At 41.8% G+C, this 23,246-nt stretch overlaps 3 protein-coding genes across 17 annotated transcripts in view; 2 read left to right on the top strand and 1 right to left on the bottom strand.

The window, feature by feature from the left end:
* Positions 1 to 521: 521 nt before the first annotated feature.
* On the top strand, positions 522 to 6,113 carry POLG2 (DNA polymerase gamma 2, accessory subunit). Its single transcript, XM_040081372.2, has 8 exons — positions 522 to 1,032; positions 1,427 to 1,553; positions 1,688 to 1,793; positions 2,169 to 2,342; positions 3,339 to 3,479; positions 4,288 to 4,368; positions 4,920 to 5,020; positions 5,914 to 6,113. The coding sequence occupies exons 1-8, from the start codon at positions 522 to 524 to the stop codon at positions 6,077 to 6,079; spliced, it is 1,407 nt and encodes a 468-aa protein (XP_039937306.1). The 3' UTR covers positions 6,080 to 6,113.
* Positions 6,112 to 11,740, bottom strand: MILR1 (mast cell immunoglobulin like receptor 1). Its single transcript, XM_040081373.1, has 9 exons — positions 11,666 to 11,740; positions 11,529 to 11,573; positions 10,433 to 10,720; positions 9,903 to 10,187; positions 9,275 to 9,388; positions 8,907 to 8,996; positions 7,980 to 8,042; positions 7,583 to 7,642; positions 6,112 to 6,230 (listed from the first exon to the last, which is right to left on the bottom strand). The coding sequence occupies exons 1-8, from the start codon at positions 11,697 to 11,699 to the stop codon at positions 7,590 to 7,592; spliced, it is 972 nt and encodes a 323-aa protein (XP_039937307.1). The 5' UTR covers positions 11,700 to 11,740; the 3' UTR covers positions 6,112 to 6,230; positions 7,583 to 7,589.
* Positions 11,741 to 20,334: 8,594 nt separating this feature from the next.
* The window catches only part of PECAM1 (platelet and endothelial cell adhesion molecule 1), a 31,707-nt gene continuing 28,795 nt past the window's right edge, over positions 20,335 to 23,246 (top strand). For 5 of the 15 annotated variants that reach the window (XM_040081421.2, XM_040081420.2, XM_040081416.2 and 2 more), the window contains exons 1-4: positions 20,372 to 20,648; positions 20,795 to 20,821; positions 21,956 to 22,249; positions 22,939 to 23,238. In XM_040081421.2, coding sequence (XP_039937355.1) covers positions 20,615 to 20,648; positions 20,795 to 20,821; positions 21,956 to 22,249; positions 22,939 to 23,238 — 655 coding nt within the window. In that variant the 5' untranslated portion in view covers positions 20,372 to 20,614. Of the gene's footprint in view, positions 20,649 to 20,794; positions 20,822 to 21,955; positions 22,250 to 22,938; positions 23,239 to 23,246 lie in introns of all 15 variants that reach the window. The other 10 variants (XM_040081425.2, XM_040081424.2, XM_040081423.2 and 7 more) reach the window with 6 other exon arrangements.

Genomic DNA, 23,246 nt, shown 5'->3' with positions numbered 1-23,246 from the left:
AAGGTTGATGCCACGTATCAAGCACACCACGGAGTAAAAAGTTACGTTTTTTACAGTAAAATGTACACGAACCCACCTATCTAATTCACAGTCTCCGCCTCCCGAATGTATGTTTATTTGAGTGATGTGACCTTACCCCAATGCCTGAAACGAGTTTTTATTAAGCAACTTCTATTGTAGACCTGATAGCATTAGTTATGTTTACAAAAGGCGAGAAAATTCAGCTCCAAGACGCCAATTCCTTCAGCAGAAGTTATCTGACTGCATCATTACGGTTAGAAAAGGTGAGAAGATTCAGCCTGGGGCCAGAAAATCCACCTCGGAGGGCCCCTGACCTTCGGCCCGCGGTCCCACGGAGACCGCGGAAATCCCGCTGCGCATGCGCGGCCGCCGTGCTTCTCCTCCCCCCGCCCCGCTTCCCGCGCGGGCGTTGCGCGTGCGCAATGGCTGCCCCGACCCCCCCCCCCCCAAACCTTCCCCCCCCCCTCCCCGTCCCAGCCCCGCCGTGAGGGAGCAGCAAGATGGCGCTGGGCTCTCGCCAAGGCTGCCTCTGGTGCGGCCGCGCCGCCCTGGGGCGGCCGAGGCGGCAGCGAGTCCCGGAGCGGGCGCAGCCCGCCGGGTATTCGGCGCGGCCGTACTCCGAGGGCGGCGGTGATGCCGAGGCAGCGAGCGGGGCGGAGCTGTTGGAGGTGTGCTGGCGGCGGTGCTTCCTCCGGGGCGGCGCGGAGCCGCTGCCCTGGAATGCCTACCTGAGCGGCCGCCACCCCGGCTTCGGGCCGCTGGGCGCGGCGCTGCGCGCCAACCTGGCGGCGCAGTGGTGGGACTCGGCGCTGCCCGTGCGGGAGCAGGTGTTCCCCGTGGACGCCGCGCTCCACGGCCCGCCCGGCGCTCCGCGGGACGCTCAGGGGCTGCGGCTGCTGCACCCGGAGACGCTGCGCGATGCCCTCCAGGGCTGTGGGCAGAACCCTGGCGGCCCGGCCCTGGAAGAAGTGCTGGGGGCCGCGGGGGTGCTGCGGGAGAGCCTCCTGCCCGGTAGGTCCCGGGAGCCTCCGCACAGCCTGCGCCCTGCGCTCGAGTTTCTTCCTGGGAGCGAAGCAGCTGCATTTAAGGGACTTTTCCAGCTGCGTTGGTGCGCCGGGAATGTTCTTTCTGTAGGCTGTGAATTTGTGTGCTTTTCAAGGACCTGACCAGCACAGGTCGGCAGTGGATGCTCTCCCTGTAATTTGAGGAAAAGCGCATTAAAATCAACATGCCCAGAGTAACCAGCCTGCTGTGCCCATGTCTGCAAAGCATCAGTGCTATTAAAGATAGTGGGATTGCATGTACAAACAACACGTGTATAATATATGCTTCATTTATTCTTGGTAGAGTTAAAACGCCAAAGACTTTCCTGTGGCCGCTAAAATCAGGGCTTTGTCTTTTGTAGGTATTCTGGCACAGTATGTCAGCTGCTTAGAGCTGGTGAACAGAAGACTGCCCTGTGGCTTTGCTCAAATTGGAGTGTGCTTTCATTCTGTTCCAGAAAATGAGCAACACAACAAAAACCTTACAAGGTAGAGTAATAGAGGAGTTAATCCCTTATACCTAAACCAACTGTTTAACTTTTGGATTATTTTTGAATGCAGTTTCTTGCTTTTCCCCGTTATTTCCCAAGGTGTTAACTTGCTGCCCTTGCTGTTGTTTAAAGAATAGGCGAGAGCACCACGTCTTTGCTTGCATGGTTTAGTTCTCCCAGAACTGCAGGACAGTGGCTCGATTACTGGCTACGCCAGAGGCTGCAGTGGTGGAGAAAGGTAACAGCAGCATATCCATGGGGAATCTTGTCCTTCTCCTTTACGTCTTAGGGGGAATAGTGACCCTGGTTGGTTTTATGGCCTTACATTGCTGGCCTGTTCTCGGCACTGAAAGAGGTGTATTTCTCATGGAAGTTGAGAAGCTACTGAAGCTGATGACAAACCTGATAAGTAGTTTATAACATGACTTGCAGAAAGGCAAATAAATGTTTGGTGTTTGTCAGTGATGTGAGACGAAAACAACCAAGAGATTTGGGCTTTAACTTATAAAAACATTTTGCTGAAGATCACAGGCTTCAGTTTGCACTGCAGACTTGTTTTGTAGTTACTATGGGATTCACAGTAGTGACCACATCTTACACCTCTTATTTTCAGTTTGCTGTAGGCCCATCTAACTTCAGCAGCAGTGACTTTCAGGATGAAGAAGGCAGAAGAGGATTTAAGTTATGTTACCGCTTTCCTTGGGGGACAGAAACAATAGAAACATTGAAGAACCTTGGTGATACTGAACTGTTACAGCTGTATCCAGGAGAGAAATTAAAATTACTTGTAAGCTTTACTGTATTAAACATCTTTTCTGATAAAGATAGTAATATGTGAGAGAAATGGTTTCTTTGCTTATCTAGTTGCTTGGCACATGGCTGTCTTTTTCTTCATTTGCTGCAAAAGTAGCACTCTTGGTACTCTGCAGTCAGACCTTCATTTTCAAAAGCTGATAAAATAGTGTTTGGTACTTTTTTTTTGGCAAGGAATCCTTCAAAATTAGAAATGAGCCCTGTTGACAAGACAGCTGTTGTCAGGGGCATAGCCTTTACCTGCATCCGTGAGTAGATGTAAACACAAAACTCAGACTGTGTTTTGCACTGTTCAGTTTGCATCAAAAAGAGCATGTCAACGTGAGGGGTTTTTTCCTTGCTGTAGCTTGTTATCATACATACTTTCATGTATGTATAAGTTTTTGTAGATCAACAGGTTACAAAAATGGTTTTATAGAAAAAGTGGGGATGGACCAGAGAGAAACCTCTCCGCTGAGTATGTTGAAGAGGGACAAACCGCTACTAAATGGCAATGTTTGGAGTTAGGCTGAGCAGATAAAACCAGAGTAACTTTGTATTTTACCTGTAAATTGCAACCTTCTCATTCTCATGACAGTTCTGTCTTTCCCGCTTTTGCAGTTTATTTCTACAAAACTGGGTTGTGTAGGGATTTCTCAGAATGTGGGGACTCATGGTCACTTGGAAGTAACCTACAACCTCCAAAAGAAAATGCAGAGTTTCAAGTGTATTTGCCATAGATTTAAATTTATGATCAAAGTGGCAGAGCAAGAAACTAATCCCATCCTGCCCTGACCTGCTTTCCCCAGTGTTACAGTCTTACTTGGTTACAGATACACTGCTAAGATTGCTGGAAATGTTTTAAATAAATGTCTGTATTTTAAATGTAGTAAGAGGGCTTGAGCTCAGTCTTTCATTTTACATTTAAAGCAAGCAAAAAGCTTTTGGGAACAATCTTTGATGTATTTCTATGTGGGTTTTTTCTCTGCAGGGCCGAGATGGAAGGAAGAATGTCATCCCTCATGTTTTGTCTGTAAATGGGAATCTGGACAGAGGAGTATTAGCATATCTCTTTGATTCTCTACAGCTAGTTGAGAATCCATTAACAGCAAAGAAAAAATCACAGAGAAAGGTAACTTCATGTAGAAAATGGCAGGAAAATATGTACAACCCCAGATAATGTGGTAAATTCAAGCATGGCAATGTCTCCTTTCCCACGTGGCCATTCTGATCCCTTCCCAATGGGTGCAGACTGAACCCTCTCACTGGTAGCACCAGGCTGGCCCCATGGCACAGCTCCTGTGGTCTCTGTCATCCACATAAGCATTTTTTCTCATTCTGGGGTCCCCTTTCCTGTTTTACCCTTCTCTCTGATCAGTAGGTAGGCTCTTGCCATGCAAGTGATGGAGTTAAGAGAAATTGGAATGTAAGCTGCAGTTTTTCTTTGCCAGCAGCATTTGAAAGTGGCTGAGAAGAGTAGGAAAAGTGGGTCACAGGTGGTAATGGGGCATTTCCCCAAAGACCATCATTCTCCCCACTCTTACCCCGTTTTCTGGAGTTTGAGTGCTGGCTGTCAGTGTCTGTTACCCAGGCAGCTGTTTGGGCTTTAAGAACAGGCAGTAGAAGGGATGGGAACTACCTGCTGGGCTGTTTCTCATCACTCTGGCTCCATTCAAGATGATGGAGCTCTGCTAACAAATCTTCATCTCTTTTCTGGAGTTTAGCCAAAATAGAGTAATTTCTGCCACGTGAATGTAGCTGGGCTGTGTGCTTGTTGCATAAAATACAGCTTGCTTCTAATACAAGGTTTTGTGCTGTGAGAACATTTTTGTATGTTTAGAACCTTAATTTAATTTTTAAAAAATCGCTATTTTCTCATTCTGTTTAGAATTGCATGATGAATACATTTAGTAATCTGTTGGGTTTTGTAAATTTATTAGGTACTTAAGCTTCATCCTTGCTTAGCACCCCTTAAGGTGGCCTTGGATGTAGGAAAAGGTCCAACAACAGAGCTGAGGCAGGTATGTTGTAAGAGAATATTTTAATTTAGAGCATTGAGACCATGTAATCTGTTAAATTCAGATACTGTTTATGTTGGGGAAAATCATGCTGCTGGAGATTCCTGGTTGTGCAGAGTTCATGGTGTTCCTACTCTGCAGCTTGTGGGTCACAGCCAGAGGAATTCACTGCGGAAAGTTCTTGTGTGAACACAACTGCTTTTGGTACAATAGAGCTGAAGCTTGTCCCATGCAAAATTAAGGAAAATAACACCATACCTCTCAGCTTCTTACTCTTTCAGAATTATCTTAATGCATGAGTCACATGTTCAGAAGGATTTGAAAAGTTTTCATTTAAGTCAGTCATGAAGTCCCTGTGGAAGGGAGGAAACTTACACTGGCATATTTTTAAACAGAAGTGGAGACAGAACTGCCAGGCTGCTTTCTGTTTTGAGATTATTACAGCCAGCAAATTAACACCAGCTAGGAATGTTAATACTACACATGTTAAGAGTTTTAATGGTTTCTTTGTATAGAGTCTCAAACCCTCAAAGTCTTTTAACTTATGAATACAGGTTTGTCAAGGATTGTTCAATGAACTGACAGAAAATGGAATTTCTGTATGGCCGGGTTATCTGGAAACTGTGCACATGTCTCTGGAACATCTTTATACAAAGTAAGGAGAAACAGTCTTTTGTAAATTAAACAATGAAGGTCAAAGATGACTTTCTGTGGACTGCTGTAAATATGCTTTTTTTCAGTAGGAAGTAATTGAATATAGTAACGGACTGAAGGTGTGGATCCTGAACTATGGACTTGGATTCAAGTAGTTTTATTATGAAAAGCATATATCACGTGATTTTTAAAATTGAGTGAAGTAGAAGCCTTTCACATGTTACTGTTATTTCCCTGGAACTGTATATTGTCTTTTAAAAACTCTTATGTAGAAAACAAATTTCTTCAGGTGAATAATAAGCGTGCAGAAAGAGCCATTTCCCACCCTCACTCCCATTTCTGCATTTGGTCTGGTTCTGTGTTCCATTCTTAAGCACTCTTTCAAACAACCCACTGTGTCTAGTCTTGAACGTGACAGTTCTTCCCAGCCTGGAAGCACTGCCATTAGTGATGTGGTGGGACTGATTGTGCATATAAAAACAGCTATTCCATTTGGGGGCTTCATGTATGATTTGTAGACCAGGAATGAATGTGGGGCATCTGGCTCCTCATGTCAAAGCATCTTGATAAGCGATTTTTTTCTGAGAGAAAAGAAATGCAACTGTTTGTTCATGTGCAGTAAAACAAAGTCAGAAAGATAAATTCTGCTTGTACAAAAATACTCTTTTAATAGGTTACTAAATAAGATTATTTTTTGTATACTAAAGGAGCTAAGTAATTTAAATAAATGTAATCAGAAAGCAAGGAATGGCAACAAGAAAACTGGAGGTGTCACACTGGACTTAGTGCAATACAGCAGAACAAAATATTTACAGTTTATGGTCGTTTGTATGTAAGTTTTCTGATTTTTTCCATGCACCAAAAGCAGTAACAGGTGGGTTCTTCTCTCTGCAGGTACGATGAGATGAGTATTCCCTTCACAGTCTTGATAAGTGATGGCACTCTAGAGAATGGAGTGGTCCAGCTGAGAAACAGAGACACCACTATGAAGGAAATGATGCACATTTCCAGGCTGAAGGACTTTTTAACTAAGTATGTTACATCAGCCAAAAATGTGTAAACTTAAACTTGTTGAATAAAAGGATTTTCTTAGACATCTTTGCCTGAACTGGTTTCAGCATCTTTATGGACTCAGTGGTTTCTCTGGAAACAGTTCTGCTAAAACGTGGTGATGCATCTGTTTTGTGTCGAATCTGGGTCTTCCAGGTTACCTTGGAAAAAAGGAAGAGAAAAACTTGTCCCTTATTAGCAAGGCTAAGTATATTCTTGTTCATGTCTTTGGTTTTAATATCATACTGGAAGTGCTGCATCCTAAGCTAAAAATTCAGCTTTCCTCTGTATTGCTGACACAATTGTGATCTCTGCTGGAAAATGGTATTTTATATAAAAGACTTCCAAATCATAAATATTTCAATAACATCAGTATCTTTGTACTGTTTGTAGGAATGTATTTTAGTCACGTGGCTTCAATTCTTAAATATGAACGTCATCTTGCACTTGATAAATATTAAAAAAAAAATCAGAAATATATTACCAAGAGTAACAGAGAAACAGATTTAACTAAATGGTAAATGTTTTTTTAAAGAACATTTTTTGTGGACAAAATATCTGTGTGTATAAAAGGGTGGAAAAAGACTAATATGTGATCATATTTTTCCTATACCTAAGCAGAGTGGTTTAAATCAGATACAGGAGTTTGCAGAGATACAAAGCTGTGTGTTTCTGATCTTGTCTAGATTTTCAGTGCCTGTACAGCTTCTTCAGTTCCTGTATAAAGTACTTAAGGTTTGTGCAGCAAGGCCTGTGACCTCTGATAGTCATCAGTGTGTCATGAAACACAAGAACTTGCCTTAAAATCTTCTACTAACATGATCCTCACTTAACTGTGAATTATTTGTGACAACAATAATAATTGCAGTATAGAGTATTTATGCTAGATATAATCAAGGTTAGCATAATGTGATTTGCTGAACTCAAGGAATTCTAAATAAGCTGGCTATGGAATGGTATTAAAATCACCCAGCAACATCTTCGAAACAGCCTGTAGCAGGATACAGAATTTATTTTGAAGTCAGCTGTCCCAAAAGTAATTTTTGCAACCTATTCCTACTCTGAGAGCTGAAGTACTGTTGAACTGAAAAATTGCCATCCATGCAGGTACGTAGAGGCAAAATACGGATCCTCTGATGCCTAAGAGGGATGTTCTTTCTTTTTCCATTACACTGGACACTGAAGCCTTTTGATTATCTTACGTCTGCAAACAATCCATTTTCTACTTTAGCAGAATTGTTAAATGTTCAGGAACTTAGATCTTGGTGGAAAGCTTTGCATGTAATTCTAAGTTTTATCTGTTTGTTTTTTCTCATAAGTTGAAGTCCTTAGATATTATGGCTCAGATTTTGCTTAGAAACTGATCTACACTGTCTATCTACAAACTGATTAGGCCAGGAAATTGGTATCTAAACATCATCTCTTTGTATGCAGCTTGCTGGAACTTAGCACATTTGAGGGCTGAAAAATTCTTTAAAAGTATGTGATTAAGTTAATCAGAAAAAAGTCATACCTGGTACTCAGTCTCTGATGAGGACCTTTGAATAGACTGTAGAACATGCTCTCTTCGCTGCTAAAAGCCAAAATAACATAATTCATAATTGCTTTTTTGGTACAGATACACAGAAGAGGAATTAACATTACATCAGCAATGTAATTACTCATAACATCTTGTGCGTGGTTTTATAGTGAGGCTGTTGAATTTGCCATTGGATGGTTTGTTGGGGTTTTTCTTTCTTCTTTCTCCACCCCCCCCCCAACAATTTTAAAGCTATTTTAGTTTTTCCATAGTAACTAGGCAATTTCATATGCAATTGCAAGTATTTAAGCCCTGCCTCCACCCAGCAAAGCCCCCTCCATACATATTTGGGTACATCAGGTATTCCAGTGTTGTAGCTTGAGGTTTTCACCTGTTTCCTCTTCTCTTCTAATGACGGAGAAGTTAATGTATTCTTCTTCTGGTTCAAAAGGCTCTGGATTAAAGATGATGAACAGCAGTTAACTCAATTACAAACAACTTGAATCAGACTTTTTTTTTTCTATAATTTTGAAACAAAGCAGTGAGATTCCATACTGAATATAAATCATGGAGAATCCATGGGCCTCATCAGAGCTTTTATCACTGTCCTTGCAGGCTGAGACCTGGCACGAGCAGCTGCACAGCACTGAGCTGACCCAGCAGGGCAGTGGGAACTCTTATCTACTGCATGAACAGGAAGGCAGGTTTGTTTGGAGACAGTTACTCCATTTGGATATTTAGAAATGGGAAACATTAATGCTTTGCTAATGGTTTCTTTTGGGGGGGCGGTTCTTATTCCCCTTGAAAAGAGGCATTCGCATTCAAGGCAAATGTAGGAACATCCAAGTTCAGAGCATTGTGGCTGTCAGGTAATGTCAGGTAATGTCTTCATTTTATTGTCTGTTTTCTGCAATTCAAGTACTAAAGTGTCTTAACACAGGGCAGTTGCTTTCTCGTCACCTCATAATTTCGGTTTGACCTGACCTTGAATCTTGCCAAACTTACAAAGGATTGAATAAAGAACTAAAGTTCTGAACAATTTTGAACAGAATGCAGGAGCTATGCAAGTTTTATTTTGCAACAGCTTCATATAGCTCACTGTTGTCTGTTAGCAAGTGGCCATTACACCCATCTTTATTAAAACCTCAGTTCATTTAACCAGCTGCAGTTCTGGCTGCATGGCTGTCAGATGATGCCAGGTATGGATTCCAAGGGATTTCAGGATGCCTCTGCCAGGAGGATCAGTAGCTGTCCCCTTCCAGTGATTTTGCAGTACCTGAAGAAACCTGCCTGACTGCAGGGGGTGACAGGAACTTACCAATCTCTGAGTATATGACTTCATTTTCAGACTCCTCTGCATTCACTGTTGAAGTAAGGCCAATTGAGGGCCTGGTAGACTTAAATTTTTCTGCAAATTGTGAAAGAAAACACACGTGTGTGTGAGCTCCAGTGTTATGTTATTTGGTGGTTCTTTGCCTTCCCCACCCCAGATCTTTCATCTAAAACACAGCTCAGAGGTTTGGCCTTGTCAAAGACTTGTTAAGCTGCCAGTGCTGCTTCAGAGGAGATTCAACAACAGGCTAAAATACCAGGAGCTACTCTACTGAAAAGGTGATGTTTGCACAGTAAAATATATTGACAACATAAATGACTTTTGGAAAAATGAAAGACATTCAGATAACTCACTTGCTTTATACAAAGGTATTACGAAAAATGGAATTGCCAGAGCAGATCCTATTATGAGTAGTAGCAGGATCAGCCCAAGAGAAATTACCAGGGGCTGAGAATGGCTTCTCTCTTCTGCCAAAAAGAAGAAGAAGAAAAAAACAACTGTTGAAAGTGTTTACGCAATTAGATGTTGTTTCATATTTTAAGTATTTTCTGTAAATTGAAATCAACACTTGACATTTCTTTCACCTTTTAGATTAACTGGGGTTAATGTAACTGTTCATGTGAGTCCCAAGGGCTCTGTGCCCCAGCAGAAGGAAGGCAGCTTGCTGCTGCCAGTTCTTTCATAGGACCAGAGAGAAAAATGAAACCAGACTCTCTCTGAGGTAAACCAGGGGTCTCTTGTAAAACTGAGCCCATCTTTGATGGTCACTTCAACTTCTACTGCTGTCTAGGATACATGAAATTCTATGGTTTTGCATTAATTTTAAAACATCTATTTTATTTTTTTTGAATTTAAAAAATTGTATTTTGAACATCACATTCCAGGAACAAAATATCTGGCTAAAAACTTGCATAGCTAACAACATTCTCAATTTTGTGTGATACCAGTTTGTCAACAGTAGTAACCTCTTTTCATTCATACCTGCTAATGTAAAGTTGAAAGCGTTGCTGTATTTTGTATTATTGGGAAAACTATTACTAGCTTTGCATTTATAGGTTCCAAAGTCACTAAGGGAATCGATAAATAGAAAAATCACAGCTGCTTCCCTCTTCTGCATCGTCTTTTGGGGAGAAATGTTTTGTGAGCCTTTGAAGAATAGATACGTGATGGGAAGAGATCCATTCTCCGAGAAGCAGGACAGGGTCACGTTCTGGCCTTTCTTTGCCTGAGAGGTGGGTGAGCTCAGCACTGGTTTGGAAATTGGCTCTGTAGAAAGAAAACTGAGAAGTCTGAACCACCAAGTACAGGACAAGCTCCAGGTAAGACTTGGAGTGAAGTGACAACACTGGCAAAAGCTGGGCATGGAGGGTGGAGGGGTTGTGAGCCCAGGCAGGAAAGCACTGCCAGCTCCTGAGGGAAGAACAGCAGTCAAGTTAGCTCCTCAGTCAAGAAAAGAGATGGCTGTATGCCCCTGCAATAACCAGTGCTGGGAAGGTGAACAGCAGACGTACCTATGAAGGTGAAGTTGAGGCTGTTGCTGTATTTTCCAGCGCTGGAGTTGTTATACTCGGCTTTGCACTTGTATTCCCCCAGGTCGCTGGCAGAGCTGATGGTCAGGGTGAACAGTGCAGGGCTCAAGTCTGACCTGTTTAAAGCAGATACCTGCTGGTTGTACTTGAACAGTGTGTATCTGACAGGTGGAGATCCAGGCTTGGAGAGGCAGGAGAGGGTCACGTTCTGCTTCATCACCACGTTCAAAGTGCCCTGAACCAGCACAAGCTTGGGATTGGGCAGCATCTCTGGAAAGAAAAAACTTCTAAGTGAGTTGACTGCCCCTATGACCCAAGAAAGCCCCAGATTTTTCCCAAAATATGTTGAGAACCAAGCTCTGCTTATTTGTGTTGAAATGGGCCGTTATACTTTTCCCACCTCTAATAGCAGGCAACTCAATTACTTTTCAAAACCTGAATGCAGCTTCACGTGATGAAAAGTGCCTCTGTTCGTGCAAAAGATGCACAGCCACACAAGGCCCACAGATGTGTTCACATGCACCAACAACAATAATTTTGAGCTACAGCAGCAATTAAAATAGTACAAGTATAAAAGATTAAATTAAATATCGTGGAATATTTATTGTAGGAGAAAGTAACCTTATATATTAGTTGAGAGGTAGCACGTGAACGAAGCAAAAGCAGTATTTTATTTGTGGCTGTCTGTTAGCAGACAGAACTAACCTTGTGTAAGTAGATGGAACATTTGAATAGTAGGAGTAAGGGCCTTGGTAGTATCTCAAATTCGTTTGCTTTCATGATCTTAGAGAAATAAATTTGCAATAAAAGCCTGTTTTTCCAGAGAAAATGGTACTGAACTAGTCATGACTAAAATAAATTATGACATTTACAATTAAATGTTTTAATGTGTTAAAGCAATTTTTACTTTAGATACAGGTCAGCAAAGAGATGGTTAACTTTTAAACTGACTCACTGCACAGAGAGGCAAAAAATTTAATTTGGCATGAAAATTTTGGACATTTTTAAATCCCTCCCCATTTTTTTGGGTAACAGTCAGTCTCAGCACACACCTCAAAATCAGCAAAAGAGAACCTACCTTTGCCATTTGCAGTAATCTTCTGTATCTGATGAGGTATTTGAGCTAAGAGAAGAAAATTAAAAGCTTTCAGACAAGAAACAATGATTCTGGTTTAGAAAGATTTGTAATGTGAAAGAAACATGTCCTTGGCTTACGGTAGCAAAACAGCAGAATTGCGAGAAAAAACATTTTCTGGTCACTGGGCAAGAGAGCTGGTGGAGTTACATGAGAGAGATCTTTCTTCTGAAGGAGATGGAGGAGTGGCCCTAGGACTTAAGGAAGTTCTAAATACGGAAACTGTGCCGATCAGTGCTGATCTTTACTCATGTTTCTGTGGAGAATTTGGTCATATCTCGCGTACATTTAGCCTATGACGGGCAGAGAGAGGAGCAGCGGGGTGGGGAGCAGCAGTTTGGGACACAGGTAAATGTTGTGTCCAGCTGTCCTGAGTTGTGGCTGATGTGAGCAGCAGTTTGGGACACAGGTAAATGTTGTGTCCGGCTGTCCTGAGACGTGGCTGACAGGAGCAGCAGTTTGGGACACAGGTAAATGTTGTGTCCAGCTGTCCTGAGACGTGGCTGACAGGAGCAGCAGTTTGGGACACAGGTAAATGTTGTGTCCAGCTGTCCTGAGATGTGGCTGACAGGAGCAGCAGTTTGGGACACAGGTAAATGTTGTGTCCAGCTGTCCTGAGATGTGGCTGATGTGAGCAGCAGTTTGGGACACAGGTAAATGTTGTGTCCGGCTGTCCTGAGATGTGGCTGACAGGAGCAGCAGTTTGGGACACAGGTAAATGTTGTGTCCAGCTGTCCTGAGTTGAGGCTGACAGAAGCAGCAGTTTGGGACACAGGTAAATGTTGTGTCCAGCTGTCCTGAGACGTGGCTGACAGGAGCAGCAGTTTGGGACACAGGTAAATGTTGTGTCCGGCTGTCCTGAGACGTGGCTGACAGGAGCAGCAGTTTGGGACACAGGTAAATGTTGTGTCCGGCTGTCCTGAGTTGTGGCTGACAGGAGCAGCAGTTTGGGACACAGGTAAATGTTGTGTCCAGCTGTCCTGAGTTGTGGCTGACAGGAGCAGCAGTTTGGGACACAGGTAAATGTTGTGTCCGGCTGTCCTAAGTCGTGGCTGACAGGAGTAGCAGTTTGGGACACAGGTAAATGTTGTGTCCGGCTGTCCTGAGTTGTGGCTGACAGGAGCAGCAGTTTGGGACACAGGTAAATGTTGTGTCCAGCTGTCCTGAGACGTGGCTGGTGTGAGCAGCAGTTTGGGACACAGGTAGATGTTGTGTCCAGCTGTCCTGAGACGTGGCTGACAGGAGCAGCAGTTTGGGACACAGGTAAATGTTGTGTCCAGCTGTCCTGAGACGTGGCTGATGTGAGCAGCAGTTTGGGACACAGGTAAATGTTGTGTCCGGCTGTCCTGAGACGTGGCTGACAGGAGCAGCAGTTTGGGACACAGGTAAATGTTGTGTCCAGCTGTCCTGAGACATGGCTGACAGGAGCAGCAGTTTCCCTGCTGAGTTGTGTGGTAGAGCCATCCTGCCCTGCGGTTCAGAGCCAGGGAGTGACTGAGGGTGGAAAAGGCCTCTAAGAGCTTCAGGTCCAACCATTCCCCCAGCACTGCCAGGCCAACCACCAAACCATGTGCCACATCTGCATGTCTTTAAATCCCTCTAGGTGACTGCACCATTTCCCAGGTGAATCTGGACCAATGTCTGACAACCTTTTCCATGAAGAAACTTTTCCTAATATCCAATCTAAACCTCCTCCAGTGCAACTTGAGGCTTATTCCTCCAGTCCTATCACTTGTTACTTGGGAGAAAAGAGCAACCCCCACCTTTCTCCTTTTGCGTAGTTTTCTAGCATTGTTCTGGTAAGGGAATTAATGAGATCACTGATCCATATCAAAGAGACACATATTTGCTAGAGATAGTGCAAGTGATAGTATAGCTGAGACTAAGGAAGTGCGTGGCACTGGGTGGGCTTTTAGCAGTAATATAATTTTTAAAAAATAGTCTAAAAAGTATCAAATCTATAGAAGTTTTAAGATGTTAGTACGCATCTATAGCTAGCCAGCTTGTTAAGAAATTATTTCAGCTGAGCCTCAAGTATTAAGCTATAAGAAAGTGAGATCTTGTACTAGAAGGTACAAATCTCATAAAGAATTTGAGTTCAACACTACTGAATAAACAAACCTGGTGACTAATTTGATGAAGTTATCAATAATACGTTATGACATTATGTGCAGCTACATTATGAAAGTCTTGGTAGGTTCTTTACTCTGGGCGAAGTAAATGTCAGCCATGCATGGGCAATGCCTTCTGCAGGGCTCCAGGCCCTGTTGTGCAATTGCTTACAAAGAAAATGACCTAACAGTGATCCCTGTCTTATATCTTACTTTTTTCTTTCCACTTTCTGAAGGCAACAAAAGAAAGTCCTGCAGTCCTTCCCTGGGTCATACAGAATCCCTCCCAAACCCCTGGCTGTTGCAGCATTGCGAAACTTCCTCACAGAACGTTGTGTGCACTTCCTCCTTGTTTTTTTTTTTAATTTTGGTGGAGGTTTACTTGTTTGGGTTTGTTTTATTTTTGAATTTCCTTTAAGACAGTCTCCACCCTCCCCTCAGAAATGCTTCTGATGTGGAAATGCTGTCAGCAAGCTGCAAGAGCGGAACATCTTTTCCCAGCTGTCAGGAAGCACGTGTGAAAGTGCAGCTGTCAGGGGGAGGACAGGGCTGTTTGTGCATTTTTTCTGTTGTGGGAGCCTGCTTTTGTCAGAAACCTTCACAAACAGCCTGCAGGAGCCTTGGCTGCTGGTGCTCACCCTCAACCCAGAGTTTTTTCTCAGAAGCTGCTTCGTTTTGTGTGTGGGTAAAGGGGAATAGTTACACAGCAAAGGAGCTGTGAATTTGGCCATACCTTTTTAAAAATAGAAGTTTATTTGTCCCCAGAATCTCTCGTGTACAGCAGCTTTAATGGTGTGCAGGTTGCCTCAGGATGAGTGTTCAGGGAAGACAAGTGCTGGTCCAAACTCCTGGTCTCTGGAAGTGAGAAGTTTGCTGCCATGTGGATTGTTTTTCAGGCAGAGCCGGCTGTTGCCTTTGGACTAAAAGGATGTTGGTTTTTTCAGCATGTGTACAGAGAGTTTTATAGCAGCAGTAAATACTGTGTGAGCTTGGAGTTCCCTTTTTGTTAGATTTGCAAATTTCCTGCCTGGGTGTTGTACATATAAGGAGAACAATAAATTTGAAAAAGAATAATCAGCAGAACATTGGAGAACAGAGCAGAAGAAAGAAGTTAAAATGTCAGAAAGGAAATATGTATCACTTGATGCTGTGACAATATTTTGCCTCAAGCGAGCAGGTGGAAGGGAATAAGCCAAACTGAGCTCTCATTCACGAGGTCAGTTCTTTAACTTGAGGATGAAAATAGTGTGGTAGTGTTCTGTAGTAAGGCTGTGATGGCATCAAACTGTGTTCTGTCACAGGCTTCCAAGGAAATCCGTGTATTTCAGCAGAATTAGAAGGATTATTATATATAGTTATTCCCAGTCCCAGTTTCTCATCCTCAGAGGTAGAGATTTCTGGTTTGCCAGAAATCACAAGGACTGACAGTTATGTCTGGTGATGAATTAAATCGAGGCTTCTGTTTTGTCTGCAAAAAGGTTTTACTGATATAGGTAGGTCACTGAGTACTGGATATTTTCACTCCTACTCAAAAAGGCTGTGGGGGCAAATCTTCTGTTTATTTCATGTACGTGAGGTTTGATTGTGAGAGTATTGTTTTTCTGGAGGACAAGAAAGAGAAGAAGAGGAAAGGATCTCTTTTCTATGCATATTTAAGGTAGCTTTCAATTTCTTCTGGTTATGAATGAGATTTTCGACATAGTGAATGCTTTTCAATTGACTGTACATTGCAAAGAACTTGTCAGGGGGTGAAAGGAATTTTAGGGTACTCAATTTGATAAACCTAGCAGCTCCCAAATCCCCCAAAGATGAAATTTTAAAATGTTACGTATGTCCTCTGAATCATCTCCCAACAATTGAAAAAGAAAGGAAAAAAAAACCTGATGAAACACTAAAATCTGGGGTTACTAATGCATTTCTCTTGGGATAAATTCAAACATCACTGCATGAAAAGTGTTCCAGACAAACGTTTTCAGGAAGTGCTGTAAGAATGCAGGATAGAGTGCTCTGTTAGCTTAATCACTCAGCTTACTCACAGATGTAATTTTAACTTTTTTCTGGTTCCTAACCTCTGATAAAAGTTAAACTTCCCCCCTCCGCCCAATGCTTAACATATTTAATGGAAAAAAAGCGGTTTTAGAAAGAACACATATTCCTGGACTGACTATATCTATTTTTCAGCCTTTTTCAAGCTTTATTTGGTGTACTCTGAGGTGTGAGTGAGGAGTATCTGCCCCTCTGTGCAGTCATCCATCAGTTATATGGAACAACAATGGCTGGCTGTGTGTGGGCACCTGCAGCAGATCAGGAGCAAATCAATTCTGCCTCTTGGTTTGCACAGACTGCTGAAAGATTTTCTGTCAACTTGGATCAGCTTGTTGAGTCACTACCAACTGAATTTTACTCATGAAACCGATGTGGAATAATGCCTGGGGAACCATCAAGCAGTATTAAAATAATGGTAAGAAAAGGAAAAATATTTCCAGGGTTAATTCCCTCTGCAGCCAGAAGTTACTGACCTCTCCTCTGCCACTGCTCGTACTCTGATGGATATTGCTGCAGAGCTTGAGGCTGTTTTCCAGCTGCATCTGGAAATGCTGGATGTTAATCAAAACCAGCGCAGATCCTGGTCCATTGCCAGTACAGGGCACTGTGTGACAGTGACAGGCTGTGATGTGTGTTCCTGAACTGAGGAACTTGTTCATCCAGTAGTGGACAGCAGCTAAAAATGTCCTTGAGGAGCTCAATCAGTCACATGCTACTGGCACAGAGTAAGTTTGAGGTGTTACCACAGTCCATGATGATATTGTAATCATCAATTGATTTCACATCTCTGAAAGAATTTCTAAGGTACTTGGAGGTGTGTGCAGTGTGAAATACAAGTCAGGACAGATTTCTAGTGCTCTTTTCAGTGTTGCTCTCTATCAGTAAGGAAGCCTAAAACCAAAAAGTGATAATTAGCTCCTGTTGTATTAAAAGTAGAAGTTCCAGGGTGGAAGCCTCAGTGATGTGATGTCATTATCAGCCTTCTGGTTCCTTTAGTTACTTTTCCAGGCTTAATTTATGTTGCCATTTGGAAGAGGTGTTGGATATCAGTCGTCCTAGGTTTAATTGTGAAAGGGGGCGGTGAGGGAAGCCCAGTGTGCTCCACTGCCCTGCTCATCTCCCAGCAGATGGTGCCATTGTGAAACGTAATTTATACCCAGCCAAACTGGGCAGTCCAGAGTTTCTGTAAACTCTGAATTGTAGAACTTCCAGACACTTCAAAAAAAGGCAATGATAATTTCTTTAATGTTCTGGTAAATATTCAAATCCATGGAGGAAATTTAATTTTTTATTTTTCTCTAGGGAAGTACAAAGAGATTGCTTTTAAAGCAAAAATAATTGATGCAAATGTCCCACTTACAAGAGAAGGCAATATGCCCTGAAAATGTATGTAGAAAGAACTTGTTTCATTCCCAGCTCACCAGGGATTTGTCTAGGCTTGTGAAAACAGCAGTGTTGTTATAGTTCTATTATCTGTGAGTATACTGAAACAGGAATTGATAAGTAAGCAAAACAGTTCACAGCTGTAAGGAATCAAAGCAGTTAAACCATTATATGTGTCAGGAATTTAGGGATTAGAAATCAGAGCTGTTCTTGATTTAGTTACTGGAAAACTTGTGTTGACTTCAGTGTAGATAGACATCGATTTCTGAATTTTTAAAATTTTAAAAATAAAATTTAGAAGAATCCTAAATGTTTGTAGATACACCTCTATAGCAATCAACTGTATTTAAAATCAGTGAACCTACACACGAAATTATGTGGAACCTCCATTACCAGTGACAAGATTTCTGAGCCCAAAAATGTTTAATCAATAAATCAGTGAATTAGAACTGAAAGGCAACACACACAAAGCCTTCATGTTTCATGAAGAAAGTGAAACTGTCATCAGGAATGGGCATTTTGAGACCAGGAGACCGAATCTGGGGCCCCCAGAAGTTTGCTGGACTTGGTGTGTGAGATGTGAGATGATGTGAGATGTGAGATGATGTGAGATGTGAGATGATGTGAGATGTGAGATGATGTGAGATGTGAGATGATGTGAGATGTCCGTGCTGGAGCTCGGCACCGCGGCTGCTCTCTGCTGAGAGCACATGGAAACAAACAGCTGCAATGTGCTGGGAACTCCGAGCTCCCTTTCCTGTAAGGGACTGGCTGAAAACACTCTATTTGCAGAGGGAAAAATTTGAAAATCTTATTCAGCATTTTTCCCTCAGTTAGGGAAGTAGACTTTGCCTCTCATTTCAGCAAAGCTCTGTTCAGTTGCCAGAGCTGGTGGCTCTTAGGAAATGTCACATGTGAGCGAGTAACAGAGGTTCCAGCCAGTAGAAACAGGGATTGTGAATTCCCAGATGAGGTTTGTTTAGTGTGTAAGGGTCCAATTCATTGGCAGTAGATTAAATGTGATGATTCCCATGGGTTTCAAAGGGCATTCAGTCAGATTATAATGGCTGTTCTGGCTGCTTCAGAAGGTGTGTTGTATTTCTGAGGTCAATCCTGCTTTTCCTACAGATATAAAAGGGATTGAATAGAGCTCTTTATATGATGTGTTTCAGAATAAATTTGATCTTACATAGTTCAGAAATATGTATCTTTAGAGATGACAATAAAATGACAGTAAAATTATGGCTGTTAGGATAAAATGCATTTGTGTTACTGGCACAGGTACTTTAAGTTTACATCCTTTTGGTCAATGTGGTTTCTAGTTTAATCTTGGAAGATGATCTCAAAATGTTCTTGCATGTTTGAAATGTTTTCCTCTCAAGTTTCATGTTATTTTGGCCTAAATTCCTGCAGCAGAATCTAATTCTTGGGGTTTGGTCAACAGCAGCTTGATTTTCCTCTCCAAGACAATGTTGAGGCTTGTCAGGAATGTCAGTTTAATTGGCCTGTAGAATCTTGTGAAATGGACTTCACTTGGGAGTGACATCTGGCAACAGCCTCGGGTTCTGGCACCATTAAACCTTAATCCTGAGCTATTCCTGAAGCTGGCCTTTCCACTTGAGCCTGAGACTAGCCTGGCTCTGACCTGAGCCCAGCTGGCCCCCTCTGAGGGATGTTGGCCCACCCTCACCCTCCTTCCCCCGCCGGGGCTCAGGGGAACCTTTGTCCCCCCCGTGGGAAAGACTGGTGTGGTTTTGCTGAGCTTTTTATGGCCTGCTGAATTCTTTTACGGGGAAAGGGGGAAGGGGAAAATCTCCTTCCTTCCTATTTTTTTTTTTGTTACCAATAGCAAAAGTTGATCTACCTTTGTTCTCCACCTGCCACGTGTCCTCCTGCTCTTTTCCTTTACCTGTCTCAGGGGACCGTGGTTGGCAGCTGGCCAAGCCACCAGCCTTTTGTTGGTGGTTGTTTCAAACAGCCTGGGCTGAGCAGGACAAACACTATTGCTAGTTAACAGCTCGCTCTTAATTGCTGTGACTATTGTACCATTCTGTAAAGCAGCCCCTCGTTCATGCAGCCCGTACATTGTTAAATAGATGTGTGTTTTCCTTCTGTTTCCTTTTGTAAAATTCCACGCTGAGGTGGGTAATACAATCATTGAAGTAGACTCATAGCTTTAAAATACTGGTTTTGGGGGGGGAAACTACAGCTTTCATTCACCCCAGGAGGAAAGAAAAGGATTTCATATGAACAGTGGAGCTTATGAGAACTGTCTGTCTCATTTATGGACTTCTGTGAATGTATTTTGTATTGTTTTATGCAGTGTTTTAACAAGCCTGGAAAATGTTGCTGGAATTAAAGGAAAGCATTGACTCTGTCCATAGGGAAAAGAACAAAGAGATTAAGAGTTGAGCACTCAGTTTTCAAGAATAACTAAACCACTGCTTGGGGAGTTCTGGGTCACACAACTTGAGAAACACTTTCTGAAGGGCTTGGTTTCAACTCATTTTGGCAGGACTCTAGGTTTCACTCAGTATCAGGGCTGGAGGGAATGGCTTAAGTCTGACTTAAAAGTAGGCTGATATACTGAGAGGAATATCCTGGACAGCAGAAGTGTTCTCTGTTTCAGATTGTGTCAGTGCTGCTGCATATTTCTGCTGAGAATTGAAACTCCACCGGGTTCTTTTACTGAAGAGTTTTAAGGTTTGTGATTGTGTGTCCTTTGCACTGTCCTAAATGCATAAAATAAAATCCGGTGCAGATCCATGGTTTTGATGTGTGATGGTGGTATGAGAGATCCACCTGCCAGTATTCTAATCTCACTCCACAGTACCTCTGCTTTTGAGATAATTTGAATTTATTTAATTTTTTTACTTTATTTATTTATTTACAGTCTGTGTAACCTATAGTAAAGGTGTTCTTTGCCACAGCAAAAATGGGAGACCTAGAAATGGAGGTAAAGGGGGAAAATGAGTAATTATGTACATCTATTCTCTGAAAGAGTCCTCTGTTAGGATGAAGGGAAATAAAACACTTGCTCAGCTATCTGCTGAACTAGCAAAGGTTATTTGTGTTCCTAAATGGTTAATGGTGACTTAAAAATACCCATATTGACAGGAACTGCAGGATAATGTCATTGGAACTTCTTGTTTTTTTAATACACCTTAAGAAATTAAACAAAGCAAATGCATTTGGTAGCGCCCTCAGGAAAAGTCCAGTCACTTCCTGACCAGTAATCTGCCTGGGAGCAGCAGATACATTCTCATTGTTTGCCATTTCCAGTTTCCAGTAATGGGAACGATTACTTGATCCAGCCAGTTTCTGCTGAAGATCTGGGAAAACGTACAAATTTTAATGGCAATTTTTTATCAGTTTCCATAAAACAGCAAGGGCAAAAAACATAACGTGGTTTCGGTACCTGGAGGCATCACCTCTGATAATGAATATTGTTTTATTTTGGAATTAAAGTGTCTGTTCTTCAGGAACGAGATGTATCTTGCTCTTCTGGTGATTTTCTTGCAGTGTAAGTTTGAGAACTACATCTCTGTGTGGGTACATGTGTTTCTGGTTTGTCTGGGGTTGGTTGAGGCTTTTTACAGTTTTGCATTACTGTGTCTCAATCTGTGGGCTTTGAAAATAACATTTCATCTCTTTTTTTTTCCCCCCCAGGTTCAGAATTTCATGCACAGAGGAAAGGTAGGGAATGGTAGATTTTTGCTGTTTTGTTGGTGTTTTTTATGTACAAATATAATATAACAAATTAATGTATTAATTTGATATAATTTAATGAATTCTTTGGTTGTGGGTATGCATCCATAACAGAGTTTATTTGGATTTGCTATACAGTAGCTCAGTATGAAATTTGGCTATATGAAAAAAACAAAAAGGGTTTAATGGGAGTGTTTCTTGGTATAGTGTTTATATCAGAGATGTGCTACTCATACCTTAATAAAGGTTTTGGTGAAATCTTTTCTAGAGTAATTTGCTTTACTGAGTCACAAGAGAGGTAGGGGAGAAAAATTAGCATTTGGTATTGATATGTAAAAATCCCTCTCATGCCCACAAGGAAGGAGAGAGAATAAAATTATAGAATATAAGTTAAGGGCACTCTCTCCTGGTTTTGCAAAAGAATTGATGATGTCTGAGCAGAGTTCAGAAATTGTTTACCTTTTATCTTATCCTCCTCCTGGCTCCCAGCATGTACATTCTGCATGCTTCCTTTTTTCAATCACCTGCGAGAAATGTTTGCTCCTTGCTGTCAGGTGGTCTATTCACATGCAAAAAAAAAAATCAGTTTTTCACTGATTTTATGCCCTGGACTCTCTCTAGCAAGGACACATTATAAATAGCTGGGAGCTGTGCAGGACAAGGGACTTCTTTAGATGCAGGAAAGTTTTTCTATTTGCACAGCAATTTCTAATACAAATCCTGACCAAAATTGGCATAGCCCAAAAATGTAAGTTCTAAAGGAAGAGAAAGTGAATGAACTAATACATCTTTCTCTATACTTTTTCCTCAAGATGTGAGAATATAAGTATCAATTATACCAGGAGCTTAACAGCTGTAACATTTAAACTACAAACTATTTTTCTTGCTGTGGTTATAAAAACAGAATATATTTCTATGTGCATACATTTCTATACACATATACATATTTATATAAATACTACCATGAACTTCATTTCTAAAAGCACTTATCAATTTAAATTCCTGTCAAATGAAATGTAAATTTTTAATTTTTGTAACTTAAACGTAGCGGCTTGAGATAACTGTGTTATGTTGGACCAATTTAAAAGAAATATACCTTTTTCTTTTTTATTTTCTATCAAGTTTTTACTTTCAACAAAGTTGAAATCAGGGTTCAGCCGTCCGTCAAAGTGAAGAATGGAGCTCCAATGTCAATCATCTGCCACGCTGATATTAGCAAAAATACCGATTTCCAACTGAAGCATAATTTTACAATTTTTAAGGATGGGAAGCTTGTGTTTATGACTGTATCAGACAAAGAAGATGCATACTATGAAATACCTGTGGCCAAATCCTCAGATACAGGAGACTATGAATGTACTGTGAAAGCAGATGGAAAGCTGGGTTTCAGTAACTCCGTCTATGTTTGGGTAGCAGGTGAGTGTTCTGTCAGACGTGGCAGATGAGATGCAAAGAGAGAACAACCTTACAGGGAAGCAATAGTAGTCAGTGCTAAACAGGGTATCTTGCAAAGTGTGTTTTATCCTTGACATCACAGTATTTGATGAGATTTTGGTGGTATGTTAAGGCACAGCAATGATCTCAGGACCCCAAGGCTCCAGGACAGATCAGTGCTAGTCAGGAACACAGTCTGTGCCACCATCCCCACTATCCTGAGCCTTTCTCTGTTCCCTGGACTAGAGAAAGCATTATTTGTGAAAGTTGTGCCCACCCCAATAACCATGATTTGGGCAGATTCCTGGAAGTGCTGGAAATAACATCCAGGGATGCTCGGGGTGTGAGAGCATCACCAAAGGCAACACCAGCCATAGGCTGCTTTTGTAGACAACGTTGTATCAGTCTTGTTCTTTCATCTCTTCTGAGAACAGAGGCCACCTCCATCTGTGCACTTCCTAGATGTGTTCTTGACTGCAGGTGACATTTTCCCCTTGGAAAAGCATCTTGGAAAGAATTTGTCAGCACTGAGTAGTTACCTGGTCATCTTTTGGTTCTTGCGAACTATTTGTATCTGTTAATCAGTATAAATCGTTCCCACATTCATCAGAGATACTCTTTATTTCAGGATTACGCAATGTTCTGTTTCTTTTCTTGTTTTCTGTTGTAAGGAATGACCAAGCCGATCCTGACTGCTGACAAAAAAGAAGTTTTGGAGGGTGAAGTAGTGAAATTACGTTGTGAGCTGCCAGAAGAAGCACCTCCTTTAGAGTTCTTTTTCCGGAAGATAAAGACAAATTCAGCACCTAAAGAAAAACGTGTACCTGAACAAACCCAAAATTTTTCTGAAGTGGAATATTATGTTGAAGAGGGAGATAATATTTTACAATTTGATTGCTTTGGCAAGAGACAAGTAAGATCTGGATGGGAAAGCTCACAACACAGCAACAAAACACTTGTTACAGTCAAGGGCAAGTTG

Source organism: Hirundo rustica, chromosome 18 (assembly GCF_015227805.2).
Source record: "Hirundo rustica isolate bHirRus1 chromosome 18, bHirRus1.pri.v3, whole genome shotgun sequence".
NCBI lineage: Eukaryota > Metazoa > Chordata > Aves > Passeriformes > Hirundinidae > Hirundo > Hirundo rustica.
Note: the sequence above shows the minus strand (reverse complement) of the source record. Positions and strands in the feature narration are given on the sequence as shown.